We start from the raw sequence: 23,031 nt of genomic DNA, 5'->3' as shown, positions 1-23,031 counted from the left end.
GGTTGAAGATATGCTTCAACAATGTAGCTAAGCTGTTCCACTGCAGTTACCACACTGGCTTCAAACAAACAGTGTACAAGATCGTCTAGATAAATTTGGGTGACCGACTGGGCTACACAACACTTTGTAGTTTCTTGCGGTCTTGGTCAGAGCAGGAGCCATACCAAGTTGTGATGCAACTGGAAAGGATGCTTTTTATGGTGCATCTGTAAAAATTGGTCTGAGTCATAGTGGACATGCCAAATTTCCTTAGTCTTCTGGAAAAGTAGACTCGTTGGTAGGCTTTCAGCGTGGAGGGACCAAGACACGGTCTACACTCTCCGCTGCCTTGGGAAAGCAGCCAGCATAATCAAGGACCCATGTGCCCTGGGCATACTCTTTTCTATCTTCTTCTGTTGGGAAAAAGTTACAAGTCTGAGGACACGTACCAACCAACTCCAGAACAGTTTCCTTCTTCTGCTATAAGATTTTTGAATGGACCTACCTCATATTGAGTTGATCTTTCTCTCCACCCGAGCTATGACTGTAACAGTACACTCTGCACTCTTTCTTTTCCTTCTCTATGTACGGTATGCTTTGTCTACGTAGTGTGCAAGAAACAATACTTATCTCTATATCTTGATACATGTGACAATAATAAATCAAATCAGAAAACGGATCATTGCTGATCTGAACATCTAGAAACCTGTGGATGTAGAGGGGCATTCCTCCAGTACATTTCCTGAAGCTGAAGACCATCTCCTTCATGTTACTAACATTGAGGGTGAAATTATCGTCATCACGCCATTTCACCAGATTCTGTACTCCATCTCATTGTCTGAGATCCGACCCACTACAGTGCTGCCAGAGAACTTGAAAATGGAGTTGGAACAGAATAAGTGCATAACGAGTATAGTAAGGGGCCAATGACACAGCCTTGAGGGACACCGGTGTTGAGGATAACCGTGGAAGTGTTGTTGCCTAATCTCTCTGACTGCAGTCTGTGGTTTAGGAACTTCAGGATCTAGTTGCAGAGGGAGGAGCCGAGCTCTAGGCCACAGAGTTTGAAGATGTTTTGTTTGGATAATGGTGTTGAAGACGGAGCTATAGTCAATAAATAGGAATCTGATATTGGTGTCCTTGTTATCCAGGGTTGAGTATAGGGTCAGGGAGATGGTGTTTGCTGTAGACCTGTTGCGGTGAACTGTAGTGGATCCAGGCAATTTGGGAAACTGGAGTTGATGTATGCCATGACAAACCTTTCGAAGCACTCCATTATGATGGATGGCAGAGTTACTGGCAATACTCATTAAGGCATGCTGCCTGGCTTTTCTTTGGTACAGGGATGATGGTCATCTTCTTGAAGCATGTAGGAACCTCAGGCCGGAGTAAGGGGAGATTGAAGATGTCTGCGAATACCTCCACCAGCTAGTTCACACAAGATCTGACTTCTCATCTGGGGACTCCATTCAGGCCAGTTGGTTTACTTGGGTTAACTTTCAAGAAGGCATCTGTGATGGCGACCACGTAAACTGGTTCAACCAAAACTTCCAAGGCAGATGACGTCCTCTTGCTGAGCTCTTGTTCAAAGCGAGCACAGAATGCGTTGAGCTCAATCAGGGAGGGAGGCATTGTTGCCTGCAATTGTACTCGTCTTCATCTTGTGAAGATTTCTTTGATAAACCTGTATCTTTCACCATTTAGGAAGCAGCACGTTCATGGAGGCACCATCACCTTTTAAGTTCCGCTCCATCTCATCATGCAGTTGTATCATAATTCCTTTATAGTTTCTGGGAGTTGTCTACCTGATGGCATTGCAGTAGTACATTCACCACATAGACTCCCAGTGGTTGAAAAAGACCCACCAATACTTTCTCAAGGGAAACAATAAATGCTGTCATTGCCAGTGATATCCATATTCTGAGTGCATTTAACAAAAATTCTACAGACCCGTAAATCACAACTGTTACTTTATTCTACACAAACATAGAAATTATAAAGAGGAGCAAGTGAAAGAATAAAGAAGCTAATTTAAATCATCAGGGCAAAATTAACAAGATAAAATAACATTTTTTCTAGAAGCAGTAAGGCAATTTATATTGATTGCACATCATTGAAGACAGATGCGGTGTCTTAAATTTCCTTTATAAAGCCAGTAAATCCAGTGCTTGTCGTTCACTGCACCAAGACTCACCACATTATAAATTCCAAATGTTGAGGTCAGAGACACAAAAAACTCCTTTTGCCGGACCTTCAGTGGAGCAGCACCAACAGTCTAAGGTCACATACCAAACGACTCAAAAACAGCTTCTTCCCTGCGGCTGTCATACTTTTGAATGGACCTACCTTGCATTAAGTTGATCTTTCTCTACACTTTAGCTATGACTGTAACACTACATTCTGCACTCCCTCTTCTTCTTCTTTATGGACGGTATGTTTTGTCTGTATAGCGTGCAAGAAACAATACTTTTCACTATGTTAATACATGTGACAATAATAAATCACATCAGCACAGAAGAGGATGATGGAGTACTAATGAGCAGAAAGAGAACTCAAGAGACCGTGGTTCTTTACTACCACACTGTTCTTCTAGAGACTATCAAAGTGAAACTGTTTGCAGATTCATTAGATGATCTCATAATAAAGATGAGAAGAGTTCATTTATAAACTGCACAATGACTATACTTGATCAAGTTAGGACATGGAGATGCCAACGTTGGACTAGAGTAGGCACAGTAAGAAGTTTCACAACACCAGGTTAAAGTCCAACAGGTTTATTTGGAATCATAAGCTTTCAGAGCGCTGCTCTTTCATCAGAGAAGTGTACTGACAACTGAACAATCAGAAACACTACAGACAGTTCCTACAGATCCAACCAAAGAACACACCTACTAACTCAACAGACTAATCAAGACCTTTGACTCAGACCCACAGAATACTCACTGTGCTCTCATCCCACGTACTCCCCGTGTTGGAGATCTCTACTGCCCCCCAAAAATACACAAAGTTAACACACCTGGCTGTCCCATCTCATCAGGCAATGGGGCCGTGTGAGAAAACAGACTCACTTGATGAAGGAGCAGTGTCCTGAAAGCTCGTGATTCCAAATAAACCTGTTGGACTTTAATCTGATGTTGTGAAATTTCTTCATGTCATCAAGCTAGAACTGAGTGGTATCAGGTATAGATATATTGATCAAACACTTAGTCAAAAAAGGCAATATCACTGAAGGCACTAAAGTTGTATGTAGCATTAAAGACCTAAAATTTCTAAACAGCATCAAGTAAAAAAAAGTCCATTTTACACATATTCATAACAAGAACTAAAAATCTATTATTTAAATGCAAGTGGAATATCTATTTTACAAACTATATCACTACTGTAAGGACTGTTTAAATACTATATAAATGAGGATGAATCAAACATTCAATGTTAGTTATCATAAGGGAATTACAACAATCCATGTTAAATACCAATATCACAGCCAACACAACAAAGTTATTGCATATATAATGGTTTAACTTGAAAGAATGAAAGCTGCTAATATAAAAAGGCATGTACTCATACACCGCAGACACATTTACATGTTTTGATTATCTTTATGATGCATCACTTTCAATGCATTGCTTAAACTGTGACGAAGTATCAACAAGTTCAATGCAAGCTTATTTTTCATATTAAGGCTCTCCTAAAGGATGCAAATTATCATAAAATTTAATGTGATATAACGGAATTTTCCAATCATGTATTTTGTTATTGGGGGACATGAACCATAAAATAAAGAAATAAGCAAAAAAGAAAAATGCACCTGAAAAAATAATGCCTGCGAGACATTTACAAACAATTTTAAACACAACTTTCATTAAATGGAGACAGAATACAAAAACACACAAATGTAGCGCATGTGCTAGATCATTTCTTAAAAAAGATCAAGGGAATGCGATAATTATTATGGTCATTTAAAGTTGCTCAAAGTATTTTTAAAAATTCTATTGTAGGCTTGCTGTTTATGAATGTGTTATGGACTGCTTATATTTGACAATGATATGAATTTTGGGTCTAGTTGGGATAACCTAGTGTACGGAGGACAATAGGCGGTATAATTATGAAATAATATGCTCCGATAAAGGAATTGAAGGATCTGTGGCACTGCATTATGTCAATTTGGATAAATAAAAAAGCTTAAACCATTCTAATTGGACTCTAGTTGCAACTTATCATTAAAAAAGCTTCAATGCTTGGGATTCTCTTGGACATTTAAGAATGAGTAATAGAATCATAGAACCCTACAGTGCAGAAAGAGGCCAATCGGCCTATTGAGTCTGCACCAATCACAATCCCACCCAGGCCCTACCCCCATTTCCCTAAATATTTTACCCGCTTAGTCAAAGAAAAGTGTCTGATGCCACTCAGAAGATGCAATCTGGTGACTATATAATTTGTTTAGCATGAATATATAGAAAAAGTCTGCTTTCACATAGCAATACAGTGTGACAGAGAAAAGGTGCACAAGCACTGAGTAAGAAAAACAAAATCCATTTTACACGCATGCAGAACAAGAACTGTTAACTTTTAACAGCCAGGCAAGATGCTCAGAAAGGAGGCTGAAGTTCACGAACAGCCTCAAGAATGCAGAAATGAAAACAAAAAAAAACGGTAAATGCTTGGAATTTTGAGTAAAATGCTTCACTTGCTTCAATCTTCAGTTTTAAAAAAAACACTATTTTAATTTGGATTTACAATAAACTTAGATCTCCGAAAACATGGAAATTTTTATGATTAGAAATCAAATCGATAATTTGCATTCCCATTTATTCTTTCATCGCTGCACCTATCTCTCCTACAAATTATTTCATCTCTCCAGCTATCAAGTCCTCCAAATCATTTATGGTTAACTTTCAGCTTCTAGCATCAGCTTAATTTTGTTTTCCTGCAAATGAGTTTTAAATACTTACTTTCTTTAGTTTCCTGCAATTCCTTCCATTATCCAACTTTTTCACTAAGCTGTTAGTCTTAGTCAAATCCTTCAAAAAAAAAAGTGGTTAATTTTTATTTCTCCGGTTGTGTAATTGAATCCTTGCTTCTCGCCCACTGTTTTTATTAATAATTGATTTGTAACTTGTTTGTTTTTGGCAACTAGTTACTTAGCTGTAAAAAGCAGTGTTCGTCCTTTGTTTGTCAGTCACTTCAGGAAACCAAATAGATGTTTTATGAATATTATGTAAACAAAGGTAATCTTTGAGATGTATGGGATCAAAAACAAAAAAAAAAGCTAACCAACAATACAAACATCATTTAGCAGGAACCAAAACTTCCTGTACGCTTTAATGGCCGCAATACTAAAACCATGCAGTTTTAAGTTTGCGTCACTAGCATGGATTCCAATGACTTACCACTCATGATTACAAAGAACAAAGAATAAAATGGCACAGGAACAGGCCCTTCAGCCTTCCGAGCTTGTGCCAATCACATTGTCCTATCTATACCAACCGCTTGTATCCCTCTATTCGCTGTCTGTTTGCCTGAGGGCGTTGTCCCAGTCTTACTGCATATTTGGCACAAACTGCATCAGTGTTAGAGGAGTTGCAAATGGTACTGAACATTGCAGAAAACTACAAAGAAATTGGTGTCAAATGGGGTGAAGAACCAATGTGCCATGTTTTAGAATAAAGGAGAGGCAAGGCAGGTCAAATTTAGTCATATATGGAAAGCAACAAGAGTTGAAGCAAGGGATGAGGAGCTTAAACCAGAATTAACTGTATTGCAACTTCACAAACTGCACATGGCTCAGTAAGCCTTTCTCTGTGAGTTTCAAACTTTGTGAAGTGGCCTGAATGTGTTCATTTCAAGTAGGAGCATTCTTCACAAGGATAAAAGTCAATACAAATTCTTTTGATTAGCAGTACACTAACATGTTGTGCAGCTCAATGGATTCCCATTCTCTTTGCTACAAGTTTCTACATGGCACTTTCTGCCATCAACATAGAGCATCATTAATATTGAAGGTGTGGCAGAAACAACAGTTCTGCTTATTCACATTTACCCGAAGGTTTCAAATAGAAAAACATGTTTAAGCTAAGTAAAAGGAATACTAGTGATAACTAGCAAATGTACACACTGAAAATGTAAATATGGCCAAATGATCTATGATTAATTCGCTGGCTGAAAAATACAATACAGAATGAAAATCCACGAAAGCTGTAAGAACTGTCTCCATAAACCCATGTAATGCCACCTAAAATCTCTGCCTCGCGTGACTTATTACAGTGAAGAACAGATTAAAGGTATTGATTCCTGCCTGGAGATAGGACGCAGTAGGAGAACAGGGGTAAGCAGCACAAGCAGCTTGCTATACTATTGATCCTCGTTAACAGGAAACCAGCACTTCAAAAATGAAGGTCAGCAATTTTTATCAGTAATGCTGGCTGCTGGAGTGCTCACTGGGGTGTACTCTGATAAGTGTGACTTGTCCCCACTCCAGTCTAAAAATCCACAAGCTATCATGCAATCATTGCTTTATCATGCCTGACATTGTGCTTGTGTATGCCAAGTTAAATCCTAGACCTCTCACTAGGCAAGTAAACAGGAGGTGACCAGAGATGGCACTGTTAGTCAGAACTGATTATTCTAGCTTTCAGTAATGAGTTGCAATGTCACAGAAGCTACATGCAGTATGATGTTTATATTTCATTAGTTTCATACCTTTTTGTGCATAGGTGTTGTGCAATAGTTTCAGCCAATATCATTTTTCACACTAGTGAAATAACATGCTGATAAGCTATACAGAATACATGACTTTCAAAACTCTCCTCCCGACTTGTAAATCTTAAATAATCTCAAATTTACAAGAAAAAATACCTCTTATCAGGATTAGATTCTCACATGGCATGAAATTGTCTTGGCCGATCTTTGCGAAATTTAGACCAGATTTCTTGCAGATCAGTAATTTATGGCTAAGTTTCTTTACAAACTCATCAGCACAGGACCAGCATTCAAGTGGAATTCAGTGCATTCAGTCCATGAGGAAAACAAACACGTAGCATCTATTCAAGTCCCTCTTTGTATCAGCGATGTTTTGAAAATTAATTAGGCAAATTATAATTTACATAGATTAAGCTCTGCATGTTTAAAGAAGTAAAATTGCAAAAGATTTTCTGTTGTAAACACATTCTGGTGTCATATAACGCAAAAGAAACAGAAAATAAGGAGAAATAAGAAAAAAAACCTACAAATGTCAAAATAGTGACTGTGTCCTGCCATACCTAACATTTCAGGTGTGTATTTATACCCATTTGGAATTGCAGTCAATACGAAAAATTTGCATTCTCTGGTCTCTTGTATGGAGTCAGAGCTATGTTAAAAGTGGAGTTTCAGTGGCGTTAACTCCAGAATGCTGCAAATGATTGCAGATATTGTGCATAACCAGAATTTACGAGATCGAGTTGTGTTTTAGAGTACAAGCTTAATTTAAGAAATGTGCAAACCCACTTTTGTGCCATAGTTGCATTGAAACATTGAGAAATTCCCAGTCATGCGAGAAACATCACTATTTGTCTGCCCAAAATTTAACCCTTGACACGAGATTATACCCTTTTATTTTTTCAAATGGAATTTTTAAAGTTTCAACTTACTGGAAATTTTGCAATTTGAACTGAGACAGATCAAACTGATTAAAAATGCATTGCCACATTCCAAGGTTGAAGAGAGAAACAAAACATATCACTCTCAGGGGAGTGTGAAAAAAGAGACACTTCCAAAACCCAGACACCTATCTAAGGAAGAGATATTAAAAAGGTGAAGTACTGCATATTGAATCAATGGCCACAGCAGACAGATATACCTGAAACCTCTTAGCAACACAGAATGGGTGAAGTATTTCAAGGCAAGCCTGGCCAACTACTAGAAAGAATCATAGAATCCTACAGTGCAGAAGGAGGCCATTTGACCCAGTGAGTGTGCACCAACCACAATCCCACACAGGCCCTATCTTCATTTACCCTAGTTAGTCCTCCAGACACTAAGGAGCAATTTAGCATGGCCAATCCACCTAACCCGCACATCTTTGGACTGCGGGAAAAAACCGGAGCATCCGGAAGAAATCCTACACAGACACAGGGAGAATGTGCAAACTCTATAGAGACAGTGACCCAAGCGGGAGCTGAACCCAGGTCCCTGGCTGTGAGGCAGCAATGCTAACCACTATGCCACCATGCCAAGATTGTAACTAACACAGAAAACGTCAAAAAAATCTTCAGCAGTGGAAACGGACTCCAGACTGCTCTCACTCTTTCCGAATAAGTGCATGTTGCCCGACTTGAGAAGCCAACTCTATCAGGAACCTCCTAGTGAAGTGAGATCTCATTATAATTGCAACACTGTCTACATCTGACTGTATCCAATAAACTAGCTAATCTTGCAAGAGTTGCATGCCTTTTATCAGGAATTGATCAGGGTGATGCATGTCACCGACTGCACTTAGTCTCAAGGTGGCTCAGGCATTTGGAATACTCTCGACTGAGCCAGCTTCCGTGTGGCTGGAATTTCTCATCACTGCCAGGCTCCCAAACATCCCTCAAGAGCCTTGTCCCCATAACTTGAACCACAACACATCAAATCCCCAACCCTGTCAAAAAGACCTTCAAGTGACCCTCTAATAAGGCAAGGCTAGCGTACAGCACAGGATGGCTCAGCTTGCACGGGGTACATACGCTTCAGAGATCCTGCAAGTAAGTTTTGCTAAAATCAACGTCCAGATGGCAACTCCAACTGACAGACATCTCTTGGGTACACAGCAACACCAAAGTGAGCCATTACCACCACCTCTCAAAGAACAAAATACGATAATCATAAATCCAGTGATTAGGGTAAAGGCAATATTACTTTTCATCCTCATTTGATTATTTTGTGTACTGTTACTTATGTTGTGAAACTGTAAATGTAAAAATTAAAAGGAACTACATTTAACAAGGTGGATCATTAATATTATTCACATTTAGACATTAATTTGTGGTAATGTCCCATATTTTAAATTAAGCATTTTATCTTGTTTTGGACAATCCATTTACCTCAATTTAACTGCCAATTCTGGACTGAATACACCAATATTTACCATCACACATCTTGAGTACAAGCTAAACTCAAGACTTTCAAGAAAAGGACACTAACGTGAACACAGAACTGCTAGAACACAGAATCAAAGGTCTGTAAACAGGAGAAGTGCCAGGGCCCATAATTTCTCTCCTAGGCCTTGCTGTTTCTGTAATGGTGAATAGGAGGAGCAGGATGCGTCATCAACCCTGGGAATAAAATTTTACTTTAAGTTTGCTTTAAAGATTTGGTTTATTTTTGTTCAATTTGTTTTTGTTAGTGGGTTAGTGGTGTCCCAGTCAAATGGGGTGATAAATTGGTAATGGGTTCATAAAAGATGGTGGCACAATGGTTAGCATTGTTGCCTCACAGCACCAGGGACTTGGGTTCGATTCTCAGATTGGATGATTCTCTGTGTGAAGTCTGCACATTCTCCTCGTGTCAGTGTGGGTTTCCCCCGCTGCTTCAGTTTCCTCCCACAGTTCAAAAGACGCGCTGGTTAAGTGCACTGGCCATGGTAAATTCTCCCTCATGTATCCAAACAGGCACCAGAGTGTGGTGACTTGGGGATTTTCGCAGTAACTTCATTGCAGTGTCAATGTAAGCCTACTTGTGACACTAATAAATAAACTTACAAACTGTAGTGGTGGGGTTGGGAGGTGTATATTTGAAAAGTCTACCTCCTCATGTAAAAGCCAGTCAAACTTTGTGAAGATTGGCTGCTGTTCTATCCTTCACTAGCTGGCTTTCTCGGACATAACAAAGACCAGCTGCCAACTGGATGTGGAAGTCATTTTTTTTTAAATGAAGGTTTGGCCTCAATTTCTTTGCCTCTGGATCTTTATAAAGCTCCGCCAGATATATTTCACAGGTGACAACCTAAAACCATCAAGAAGAGTTGACTGATGGTTTGCTTGCCAGGGCAGATAATAATGTCAACTTTGCCACTGACAATGCCAGAATAAGTGGGTACTCAGGTTTGTAGCTCTGAATGGCTTCCAACAGGTGCAGGACACCAACGACTTCTTGTATCTGAACACAGATCTACTGCTCTGACAATGACCACATAAAACTGAACAGGGCTTGTCAAACACAACCTCCACTTTTTATGAAGTTGCATTGAGTTTTCTATATCATGCTAGTGCATTCTAAGTGATCAATGACATTGCTAATAATGCTTTACAATTATTTCTCTCAACCATTACCATCAGTATCACAGGATAAATTAACTCTGGTTCTTTGTATTTTTCCCCACAATAACACCAATTTTTAAAATCGTATATATACTTGTGTTAAAAGTCAATCTCACGTGAAATGCAACCCCATGGCTTTTGGCCTATAAAAGCATAGCTTTTTATGTACCTCATGTAAAAAAGACAACCCTACTTTATCAGGGATCAAAGCCCAAAATTTCAAAATTACAGTATCTAGAATCAAATCAAAGCCTCAGTTCATTGAAAAAAGTTACACGTAACCATATTTGCGTCTCAATTAAGTAGGAAGAACATAGATCAATTTTAAGTTCTGGGGGAGAAAAAGTGACAGATCAGAAAAACAAAACTAAACAGTGCACCTAGAAACAAGACATGGAGACCAACTTCCAGAGCAAAGCTTAAGTAAATGAACACCTGGGTCCTCAATTATTGCCCTCAGCCTTCCAGGGAAGGTGAGAGGATGCTGAGGCGTTGCCAATCAGAGTCTTGTGAATGTTGACTCAATGCAAGTTGTCTGCACCTAGGCCTTGATCAAGGGTTGGAAGGTGTCAATATGACATTTTTCAATGGTATGGCCCTTTCCTTCCCTCACAATGTTGACCATGACATGCCATTGCTTCCTCTTCTCAGGTGAGAGGGGTCAGGAGGTTGTTTAATAAAACTACTGATAGAGAAACATAATTGGGCGGGGGAGAGAATAAATGGCTGGTCTGGTTGTTACTCCCCCCATTATCTTGTGGATTCTTCTGACAACCATGTTGGGTCTACCTCGTGAGCGTGTTTTATTTGACAGAAAGCCCCTCAAAAACATTATCTGCGTAAATGTTGACCCCTTAAAACACATTTACCTAAAAATCATCTCAAAATTAAACTTTTACATGAGTATATGCTATAGTTTGTTTTTAAAGCTTTCACAGGATGTGGATGTCAGTGGCTAGGCCAGCATATGGTACCCAGCCTTAACGGCCCTTGAGAAGGTGATTGGAGTTGCCTTTTTGAATGGCTCCAGTCCATGTGAGATAGGTACACTTGCAGTACTGGTAAGGAGTTCCAGGATTTTGACCCAGTGAGAGTAAATGAGCGTGATATAGTTCCAAGTTAGGATGATGTATGGTTTGGAGGGGAATTTGACTTCTGTTGGGTTTTGTTTACTATGGCAGGAAGAGAGGACAGGAAAAAAAGTGAAGCTTATGAGACGGAGCCCCATCTAAGAGATCTCTGAGGTTCTGCATTGCTTCAGATAAGTTCACATATTCTTGAAACTAATGGATAACAAACTGCATCATTTTAAAAAGCAATGAAAACTGAAGTAAACACACAGGTGAAATTTCATGAACAGGTCGAACAAAATTCAAAAATATGAGCAAGGGCTACAGGGATTACATTTTTTTGAAGACATTTCTGATTCCCAGTGATGAATATAGAAGTTGTTTAAAGTTTATTTATAAGTATCACAAATAGGTTTACACTGCAATGAAGTTACTGTGAAAATCCCCTAGTTGTCGCATTTCGACACTTGTTCGGGTACACCAAGGGAGAATTTTGCACGACCAATCCACCTAACCAGCTTGCCTTTCAGATTGTGGGAGGAAACTGGAGTACCAGGAGGAAACCCATGCAGACACAGGGAGAATGTGCAGACTCCTCACCCAAGCCAGGAATCAAACCCAGGTCCCTGATGCTGTGAGGTAGCAGTGCTAACCACTGTGCCACCATGCTGCCCCCAAAACTGGTTTTACATGTGTGTGGAAGAACATTGGTCACATGCAATAGCATCAAAACACCTGAAAATCTCTGATTTTCTTTCCTCTGTCCTCCAAATGTTGGAATAACTTGGGGTATTATTCTTTGGGATGTGGAGCACTGTACATTATCTGCGTAATGCACAAGATCATTATTCACTTGCAGGCCAAAATACTTAGAGAAGGATTTGTGAAATGAGTATTAGTTTGTGTGTTAATTCAAATTTCATGACATTAAAAGTTCATTCATTAGTGACACAAGTCGGCTTACATTAACACTGCAATGACACTGTGGAAGTCCCCTAGTTGCCACTGGTGCCTGTTCAGGTACACTGAGAGAGAATATAGAATGGCCAAAGCAACTAACCAAGACACCTTTTGGACTGTGGGAGGAAACCGGAGCACCCGGAGCAAACCCACGCAGACATGGGCAGAATGTGCAAACTCCACACAGACAGCAACCCAGGCCAGGAATCGAACCTGGGTCCCTGATGCTGAGAGGCAGCAGTGCTAACCACTGTGCCAGAATGCTGCCCACACCATAGCAAAAATCATATTGTTTAAAAAATGTTGGCATGGTTATAAAAGTCAGGGTATATTTTCACTAATATTATGAAAATATTATCCCAGATTAACTTATTCCCCAAACTCACTTCAGCCACACTTTGTAGAAGTATGCACATGCAACATGAAATCCTCTATTCCTTTCCTTCTACGCACTTCCTGTAGTTGAATGGGCACATAATTGTCCATCATATACCAATGCTTTGCTTAAATAGACTGGCTTTAGCTGACTGGCCTTCAACTGAGGAAAAACGACCAATTAAGAGTGATTCAGCCTAATTTTTTTTCCTCTCCTCACTCAATATGTGGATAGGCTCCTGACATTTAGCCCAGCAGTTTATCTTACTGTGTGAATCAAATCGGTCTCTTTCTGTTCCTCGACAATATTTGGTCTATTAAAGCAATGTACTGCTACATTCTGTACTTCTAACATGAACATTGAATAGGATTTACTGAGTCCTTTGCTCTAATGTTTCCCTCTTCAAAGTTTGAATAGATAGGTATGTTTGTAACCAGCGCCGTTTGTACTGGCACAACTTATTTTTTTTTCTCCCCCCCTGTGTACTTCTCTATTGAAAAGTTGATGGCAACAAATAAAGGTTTGCTATGCAGGAAATACAACATTAAAAGCACACAGCAAATAAGAACATGCAAATTTATGACAAGTAGATTATTCAGTTAATAGGAAATGATTATTCATATGGAAACAGTATTTGTGTTCTGGTTCTTCTGTCGAACTGGCTGCAGAATTCAGTGCTTTCTGATGGCCAGTGCCAAATGTTGCACCTGCTTTCCTATGATAATAGTTCAGATGCTTGAGTTCTGTCACTGGGGATCCAACCTCAAGCCTTTGGTTCAGGAACAAAAGCAGGCGCATTCCCTGATGGACCTTGCTCTTGGATGGCAGTGCACAATAAATGCCGCTCAGCAGACTGTGACAGCATGTGGTTGCACTTGTGTCTGCTGTGGGACCTGTAGCGGGAATTTCCAAATGCTATCGTCGCCACAACAGCCTCATTCGAATTTATATCTTTATACTGTGCTGAGAAGGAACCGCAACATAAAATTTCAAGTGAAATCTAATTAGATCAGATAAATATGGAATGATAACAGATGTTTCAAATTTTAATAATTTATATGTAAAACATGCTTTGCCAAAACAGCTGAACAGATTGACAATTTAAAGAGAACTTATGGGTCACAATCTCACTACTACTAATCCAAATGACACGCCACTTTTAAACCTTTTTTTAATACAGCATGCATTAATGTCTAATGTTTTGTATAACAAAATAAAACAAGTGAAAAAAACTATTCTAGTTATCGCTTAACAGAAAAGGACATTATGCCTTCATTTAAGAGTTGGCTTGATCAGATTTCTGGCAGGAAACTTCGCTGAACCGTTTTGCTTAGGTCAAACATATTGTGAGCAGCATATTTCTTTTCCTGAACAACCTCCTATTCTAAATAGACACAATTCGATACAACACCATTCATTTTAATTCATAACATACTGCATTAAACAGAACTCAATATTGAAATGGAGCAAAATCAACGTGGCTGGTGCTTTAAGGGTTACTAACTGAAGTATTTTTCCCTGCCCCAAGATACACAAAATTACCATTTTAAAGTTACAAGTTTTATACTTCTTTAGAAAAATAGTTTTAATTTTTTATCATAAATGCAACTGAATAGATCAACTAGTGCTTGCACATTATAAATCTGGCAGAACAGATTTTTTCTAACTATGTATACTTTTAGGTGACCACAAAATGCAAAAGGTTCAGTATAAAATGGTTGGCTAGACATCAGTGGGGTTTGCACCGTATCTGAATTTTGCACTGAAGACACAATTGTGCACAACTAGTTATATGATTCAGTTGCAGTATAAATCTCAGTGAATAACCAATTAAAAAATGTCTATTATTGAAAGGCAATCACATACGTACATACACAAGGCTGCTAAGCTGCCAATCAAATTTAAACAACTGAAAAGCAGAAAACCAGCTCAGCTCTTCACAATTCATTAACAAGTAATTTCACTGGGATATGTATACGTGTATGCAATATGAAGCTATATCTTCTCCTCGGTACAATGTTACAAAAAGTATTTAAACTTCACTGCAACAGGTTCTAGGAAGAAAGATCGACCTTCTTCGATGTGACTCAATAGCATTGTGGTGCTAATTATTATAGTGGATTAGTTGGGATTTGTTTCCTCAATGCTCATTGTATCTGAGCAAACAAAATCCTTTCCAAGGCATCTACCTTGTATTATGTTTAGTGTATTAGGTATTGCACAGAAACTAAAATAACGAAGATTCAGCATAAAGGAAATAACTTACGCACTGACTTATTTACATTGTGCATTTGAGAACTGCTGGATAGGCACAACAGTAGAATATATTTTACAAGAAAATTATATTTCGTATAGATGTGTAAAATTGATTTGGCTAATGCAAACTTAGACCTGCATCATCCACTTTATAAATGCAACCTTCTGGTGTTATGCTTGATTAAAAACAAAAACAGATTTATATCCCCATAATTTTAACAATGGTAGACACTGTCTTTTTGACCAAATGACTGCAAAGCACACCCTAGGCTAAACAAAGAGCAACGAACCTTTAGGTTGCTGTGGTAACACATCCTCTGACATTGTCCTCCACTCAGCTGGAGTATTCAGTGCTAGTAGGCATTGTGCCTTATCAGATTTCTTCTGCAACCTGCTGGTTGCAGAGTGCAATCTTTTTCCTCCCACCTCTCTCCAATTGAGATGCAAATTAATCTCCTCTGCTGATTAAATTCTCCTTAATCTGACTGTCAAGTGCAGATGTAATCGGAGTTTACAGTTCTAGCAATAAAAGCTGTCAGAATGAGGGAGCGTTTTATTCACGCTCAGATTATGAAAAGGGCAAAATATACCGTACATAATTTTTTAAAACCAAACCTTACAAGTAAAGCAACATGTCAGAAACTGCCTTATGAGTGTACTCTACAGAGATTATTTAATTCTCTGATCTTAAATTCTTCCTTTGGATTTTTTATAACATTGTGCAGTGCAATGCACTATATGAGACTATCAATAAAGTATGTTTCAGCATATCTTTGGTGTAAGAAATGATTCTCAAGAGTTCCACGACCAAAACAGTATTCTATTAGCCTATTATTCTTTCCATTAACTATTTCAGTTTGATAACACCAATTATCAAGCAACTGAATTTTAATCAAGTCCGGAAATATACAAGAAAAGGTGCCCTCAGTAAATAGTGTTAATTTCAGCCAAGTATTTGCTTTCAGTTGTCAATCTCCCCATGAACACGATTACTGGACAATTTTCCGCTCAGTTCAGGAAACAGAGCGTTATCAAATGCAAGCTCTTGGAGTATCAACAAGTAGTTTTTAAAATTATATTAGCAGAGACATCCAAAATATTTGTGGTGCAATTAGTATCTCTACTGCAACAGTATCTTTTATAATTCCCATCCCATGTCAACCCATTCTCCCATTCCAAAACCATCCCATTCTTTCATCATTCCCATTCCATCCCAGCCCTTCTTCCTATGCTATCCTCCATTGCATACGTCCCACACAACACCATTCCTCATATCTTCTATCCCTCCACCTGATGCCATGCCATTCCTCCCAATCCTGAGTCAGGCTAACTTTGTTATTGGGCTCCCCCATACCTTCTAACCTGCAAAATATTTGTGTTGAAATTAATACCTTCATTGTAGAATCACTTCTTTAAATTCCCATCCCACGTCACCCCATCCTTCCCACATGAGCCCATCCCATTTCTTTCATCCTGCTCATATAAGACCATAAGACATAGGAGCAGAATTAGGCCACTCGATCCATCAAGTCTGCTCCACCATTCAATCATGGCTAATATTTTTCTCATAACCCCGGCCCCCTCAATCAAGAATCTATCTATCTCTGTCTTACATCACCCCATACCTTCCCTCACACCCCCATAATGCCATCCTCCCTCCCTCCAGTTTTGGTGGTGTGCTTTATATTAGGTGATGTTGTTTTGTAGCTGTGGGATAGCATTGTGTTAATTAGGTATACTACAACTTCTCCAATCTGGAATGCTTAAGAGAAAGTCATTTTCTGGATTACAGAATTACATTAGGATGCCTAACCACAAGTGTATGAACCAGAAAACACTGCAGATACAAACAAACATTATAAAGCCGTAATAAAAAGTATTTTTCTTACAAGGATGTTTTCACTCCCAAAATGCTGTGCTGAAATGAAGCTGATGACATCGAAAGAAAGTCTGCTGCAACAATTTCTGGACAACATATGTTTGCTAACAATAACAGAGGCTACAATGTATTTTACAAATTTCACGTTATGATTTGGAGATTGAATGTACCCAGGCACTGCCCACCAAATAAATAAATGCACCAACTCCTTCAGCTAAACAATCAGAAAAGCGTTTACAGGCAAAAAACTGGGGGGGGGGGGGGGGGGGGGATTCTCCCCAAAAACGTGTGTCAAATTTACATAAAAACTGGAGTAAATCACGCTGGTTCTTTCAGCGGGAGTTTCAAAATCAATCTCCCACACTCTGTACACTGCAGGCTGCACTAGTGTGAATCGGTACTAAAATCAGTGGTTGGAGCCTATTCCCTAAGGAGAGGCTGGCATAGCGGAGATCAGCACTTGTGCAGTGGCACTGCACTGCCAGCCTCCTGATCACTGGTCAGCCCCATAACCCGCGCATTACCAACCGTGCAATCCCCTCCTCCACGGCATGATCGCTGCCCCCCTTCCCTCCCCAGGCCAGTCTTGACAAATGCATCCCTCTCCCAATTTCTGACCGTGCCCCCATCAAAGCAGGCTGACCACCCTCCCCCCACCGCCACCGTGATGTCCAACCCAGATTGCTGATCTCCCTCCCTCTGTCACTCAGCCCAAATGCAGAGAGGCAGCAGGAACCACCCCACCCTTCACCCCCAGGAGGTGCCACTCCACCCCCAGGAGGTGCCACTCCCACCCAAAGGCTCACCCCCATTAGACTCTGCCCCCTTAGCTCTGCCCGATGGATAATGCCAAAGTGCACCTTGGGCATTGGAACCTCACCCCTTGAGCAGTGCCGGGGGCCCAGGCTGGCACCGCCAGGGTGGCAATGACCAGGGGGCACACTCCTTGGAGCATGACCCTCTGAAGGGTGTTCATGGCCCCCCTCTTTCACCCCAGCACGGTTGTGCCGCCAACTCCCTGCAAGTGGGGAAGCTATACCAAACCCCACTGGGGTGAAATAATCCTGGCGGGGGCAGGGGACACTAATGAGCCTGCAGATTTCAGTCCTGGGCCCAGTAATGGCATTTAAAACAGATTCAAATTAGGATTTCTGGCCTGGAGCTAACGGCACCATAAATCCGGCACTCGGAGAATCGCAGAGGCCACGGTATCCAGCAAGGAGCCCATGAAATGGCCTCTGCTTGAGTCTCCCGGCTCACTGCACTATGGGAGAATCGTCCCCTGCGTATTTTAGATTTGGTTGCAGTTTCAGTGCATTATATGATATGGTATATGATATTGTTGAACTCCACAATGTCTGAATGATACAGACCCTATTGCCACCTCCAAACCATTTCGACTAGTTAATGTATTAACAAACAACACTGGCTGTATTATAACAAATATATAAATGACCAGTAGAACAGCAAACAATCAAGTACAACAATGAAATCTTAATATCTAAGATTTGAATATCCAATAGGATGATGCTCTAATCAATGTGACAGTAGAAGTGCTCAAATTATGAAATAATTTAAGACCAATTTGGTTGGTTGACATAGAATAAAGGATGACTAAGTAGCCACATCAGCAGCAATCATTCCAACAGGAATGTCATTACCTGACAGGCAAAGTGAACCAAGCAAAATAAACAAAGCTTTCCCGAAGACCATACCGTATCAGAAGAGAAAGGATACAAGCTCTGGTAGAGGGGAATGAATGACTTCACAGCTCGACTGGCATTGATGCCTGTGGCACGGACAAGACTTGGCAGAAGCTTTTCATTCACAATCGCTCCATCAAAGAGAGGACCAAAAAATGGGACCTGAAACACATTAAGCCCCTTTACAGTTAAAGCAATGTACGCTATTAAACATTTATATCAACGGAATTTAAGTTAATTATTGACTGCAACACAGGCAATATCTAAAATTCACCAGACTAGTGTCCTTCACGAGTTGCAAAAGTTAAGCACAAAATAGGAAAGGACCAACTGCCTCATCAAGCCAATTCATTCTAAATACGTTATCTATAGGTCACGCAAGAATATAGGTAATAATCCTTAAGACAGGAACCTATAACATGTGTAACAACAGTTTTAAAACATCCACTGTGTGAGACGTGCCTAACCTGCTGCACAAACACCTGCTGCTGTTTTTATGAAGGCTAGTTTGTGGCATAATTAATATATTTAACTAGGGCTTTGAACAGGGAAAGGGTGACAAGTGCTGCCAGGTCCACATTGAGTACCTTTTCCAGTGTTCTAAGAGCCAGAGGAAGCAGCAGCATTTTCCTCAGTGTCTTTGTCACCTTTGGCTTCCCCTCTGCCAATGGCAGCCTCTCTCTCCATCCATAACCCCACCATCACCCCAGACATCTCTTCTCCCTCCCTATCGCTGTGCCCAAACTTAGCATTCCATCCCCTGCAACCCACCACTGTGATACCCAAAAACCTCCCCCATCTCAATACTTGATTAGCAATTCCTTTCCCACCACCACTCCCAAGAAAGGAATTTAGGAAAAACTGCATATTTGTTTAACTCCAGACACGAAATGCTGGATTTTACGCTCTCCTGCCAGTGAGTTTGAAGGTGGGAGCATGTAAAAGCCAGTGAAAGATCTCCCCGTCACCAACCACCCACCCAAACCAGTTTGAAATTTTACACGGAGTAGGAGAGATATCAGGTATCGATCCAGCCTTTTGGTCTATTGCTACTAGATAACCTCATCCGCAGCCACCGATATTTTACCTGTGGCGGGGGAAGGCCCACACCATGCAAGAAGCCGAGCAGCTTTAGCTGGTGTCAGATGGTAGTGAGGATTGGAGTTGACCTCCTTTTGACAGCCTGGGCCCAATGGCAGCACTTTCTCCCCCACCTAAAGTCATCTCTTCTCTAATCCTCCCTTGGCCTTTTGAACCTGGTTCCCTATTCTCCTACCCCCAAACTTACTTGGGCTCTTAGGTGTGGTGTGTGACTGCCTTAGTCCTAGCAGTGTCACTGCATTGGTGGGCACTACTGGGGATGGAGAGTTGTCAGTCATCCAACTGGCCGGCAGCTTGAATGGTGACTTTTTTCCTGAGAGAGGAGTGGAGGTCTCACCTTAAAGCAATTAATGCTGTTCCCAGTGTAAAATTGCAGGGGATAGCCATGGGAATCGTGGTTGCCCTCTGCCCCAAAAGTATACTACCAAAAGTATAAATGAACCCCTTAATTCGTGCAGCTGAACAAGATACGACATGTCATAAATGTACACGAACCTATCTAAAACCAAGGACTGTGACCTTTTGAAAACATGAGAATAGTATGGAAAATCAAACTCAAATTACGACCAAGGCTGATGACCCCAGTATTCACCAACAAATTTGCATTTCTACAAAGCTGGCAATGTAGTAAAATATCCCCAGGCATTTCACGCAAACATTGGCAAAGGTAGAGTCTAAGCCAAATAAAGAGCCGTTAGGATAGGTGATCAAATGCTCAAGGACGTAGGCTTTATGTAAGTCCAATCTGTCTCCTAGCTCCATAAACTGGTACTGATACGAACCATCACCACTGATACACACACACAGACACCCCCATCGAATTCCCTATCGCTATTGCTCTTCCACTTTTCTTCCTCCATCCATGTGCCTTCAGTACTCGGTTTTCAGCTGAAGTCCTCCTGATGTTCTCAGAACCTTGACATGTCTCCCATAGTCCCGTCAATACAGTGGATGTTTACTTGGGCAGGCAGGCAGGCAGCAGGCCCAAATATAAATTAGTGATAGTTTCTTGGCTATAGGAATACATGATCAGGAGTAGGCCATTCAACCCCTCAACCCTGTTCAGTATGTTCTAATTCATTGGTGGATCTCATCCCCATCTGCCTGCCTTGGTTTCATAATCCTCAATCTCTTGCCAACTAAAAATTCCAGTTTTGAAATTTTCATTTCACTGACTTAGCCTCAATAATTTCTTTGGAGTTGCAGCAGCAGTTCCAGATTTCCATTCTATTTAGAAGAAGAAATTCTTTCTGACATGTTGTCCATAAACAAATCAAAGGAAATGGATGGTGCTCCATCATTGATTATATTTAAGTTTGACAGAGACAAAACTTTAGTCTTTCAGGAAATCGAGGAGTATGAGTAGTAGGTAGAGAAGAGTTGAAGCCCAAGGATTCTATTGAATGGGGGAGCAGGCTCAAGGGGCCAGATGGTCTACTCCCCGTTCCTATCTCATGATATCTAAATGGCATGGCTCTAATTTTTTGTTCTGGATTCTCCCACCAGTAAAAATACTTTCTCCATCTGCCATATCAATTCCTTTAATCACCTTAATCTTCATTGCTCAAGGGAATACAAGCCTGGTCTATGCAAACATCTTTCATAATTTAACTCTTTGCACCCAAGTATCATTTTGGCCAATGTTATTACCAAGATTAATATATACTTCCTAATGTGCCCATAACCGAATGTAGTTACTCTAAAGGGCAGCAATCCATTAGCCTTTTCAATTATTTTTTGTACTGATTTCTTTACTTGAACTCAAATCATTTTCTTGGGTTCTTGCTATTTAGAAAATCATCCACCTTTCTTCACTGCAAAGTGGAGGACCTCACACTTCTTCGTTTTGAATGCCATCAGTCACTGTTTTTCCCCACTCATTTGATCTACCATGCCCTTTTGTAACTTTCTATTCCCATCTCAACTCTGCTATAGGCCACCTAAATTTGGATATATGGTTTCCTCCTTGTTCCTTCATGAGCACCATGACAGAACACTAATAGGCACACCCTGCCAGTAGGGCACACACATCCATTATTCCTGCCCTCTGCCTCAAACCTTTCAACTCATACCTTACCCACTTCTTTAAGTCCCTTAATAACCCATCCATTGATAATCTTTTATTTACTTCATTAGTTACCTCTTCAAGAGCATTCAGCTAGGTTTATCCATTACAAATCTATTCTCGCCCTTTGTGTTCAGATCAGATTTTCCCCCAAGCGTTCAGCGATTCTACCCTTAAAAATATATCCTAATAAATTATCCACAACAGATACTAGACTAATAGGCTTATAATTTCTTAATTTATCCCTTTTACATTTCTTAAAATGCAGTGGCTTTGCAATTTTCTAATCCAAGGGGACAATTCTTAAAATAGGAGAGCTTTGAAAGGTATGACTAGAGCAATAAGATTTCCTTGCCTACTTCTTTTAATCGCCTCGGATGGTACGCATTAGAGCGTGGAGACTTGTCTATCTTTGTTTTCTTTGTTACCTTTAGACTTGACTATTCAAATGCATTCTTGGCTGGTCTTCCATGATTCACCCTTTGTGAACCTGAGGGAATCCAAAACGCTGCTGCCAGTATCCTAACTTGGATCAAGTCCCATTCACTTATCACTCCTGTGATCATTGACCTACAATGACTCCTTCTCAAGCAAGCCATGGTTTTACAATTGTCATCCTTGTTTTCAAATCCCTCCACTGTCTCGCTCCTCCCCATCCCTCAAGTCTCCTCCAGCTCCAACTCTCAGATGTTGGAGCCCATTAAATTTTGGCCTCCATGGTATTCCCACTTTTATCTTCTTCACCATTGGTAGTTGTGTCTTCAGTGATCAAGAAACTATACTCTAGCATTCCATCCCCGCATTCCTCCACCTCTCTATATTGTGAGGGGATTGTCACAGTAACTTCACTGCCATGTTAATATAACCTACTTGTGGCACTAATAAATAAATTTTAAACTTCTCTTTCCTCAGGACACTCCTTAAAATCTAGCTTTTGATCCGGCTTTTTATCAACTGACCTAATATCTCCACATATGGCTTGGTGTCATATTATGTTTTATTATGTTCCTGTGAAACACCTTGGGACTTTTCATTAAGTTAAAAGTGTTATACTGTAAAAGTTTTGTCTTTTCTTGCATCCCCTTTTTAGTGTACATTTCTTCATAAATCTGCCATTTTTTCCTCCTCATTTACAATGAAGTACAAAAGTATTTAGCAAGTCTGCTATTTCAATTACAATATCACTTGCCTTTGTTCTTAAGCAGCCCACTTGACACTTTAGATGCACTTTGCCCAAATACACTTGTTAAAAACCTTCATTTTAGTCTATTATGCCATCTCAATTTTTCCTCATTCCCTTTTCCATCTCATACTATAGGCACGATTCTCTGACCATTCACACCTGTGGGATTTTCCTGTCCC

The 23,031-nt window shown here is 40.2% G+C and overlaps 1 protein-coding gene across 2 annotated transcripts in view; it reads right to left on the bottom strand.

The window, feature by feature from the left end:
• ralgapa2 (Ral GTPase activating protein catalytic subunit alpha 2) overlaps window positions 1–23,031 on the bottom strand; it is a 474,330-nt gene that overhangs the window by 126,581 nt on the left and 324,718 nt on the right. For both annotated transcript variants that reach the window (XM_080200068.1, XM_080200069.1), the window contains one exon: window positions 18,538–18,665. In XM_080200068.1, coding sequence (XP_080056194.1) covers window positions 18,538–18,665 — 128 coding nt within the window. The remainder of the gene's footprint in view (window positions 1–18,537; window positions 18,666–23,031) is intronic.

Source organism: Carcharhinus amblyrhynchos, chromosome 12 (genome assembly GCF_965287045.1).
Source record: "Carcharhinus amblyrhynchos chromosome 12, sCarAmb.v2.hapA, whole genome shotgun sequence".
Classification (NCBI taxonomy): Eukaryota; Metazoa; Chordata; class Chondrichthyes; order Carcharhiniformes; family Carcharhinidae; genus Carcharhinus; species Carcharhinus amblyrhynchos.
Note: the sequence above shows the minus strand (reverse complement) of the source record. Positions and strands in the feature narration are given on the sequence as shown.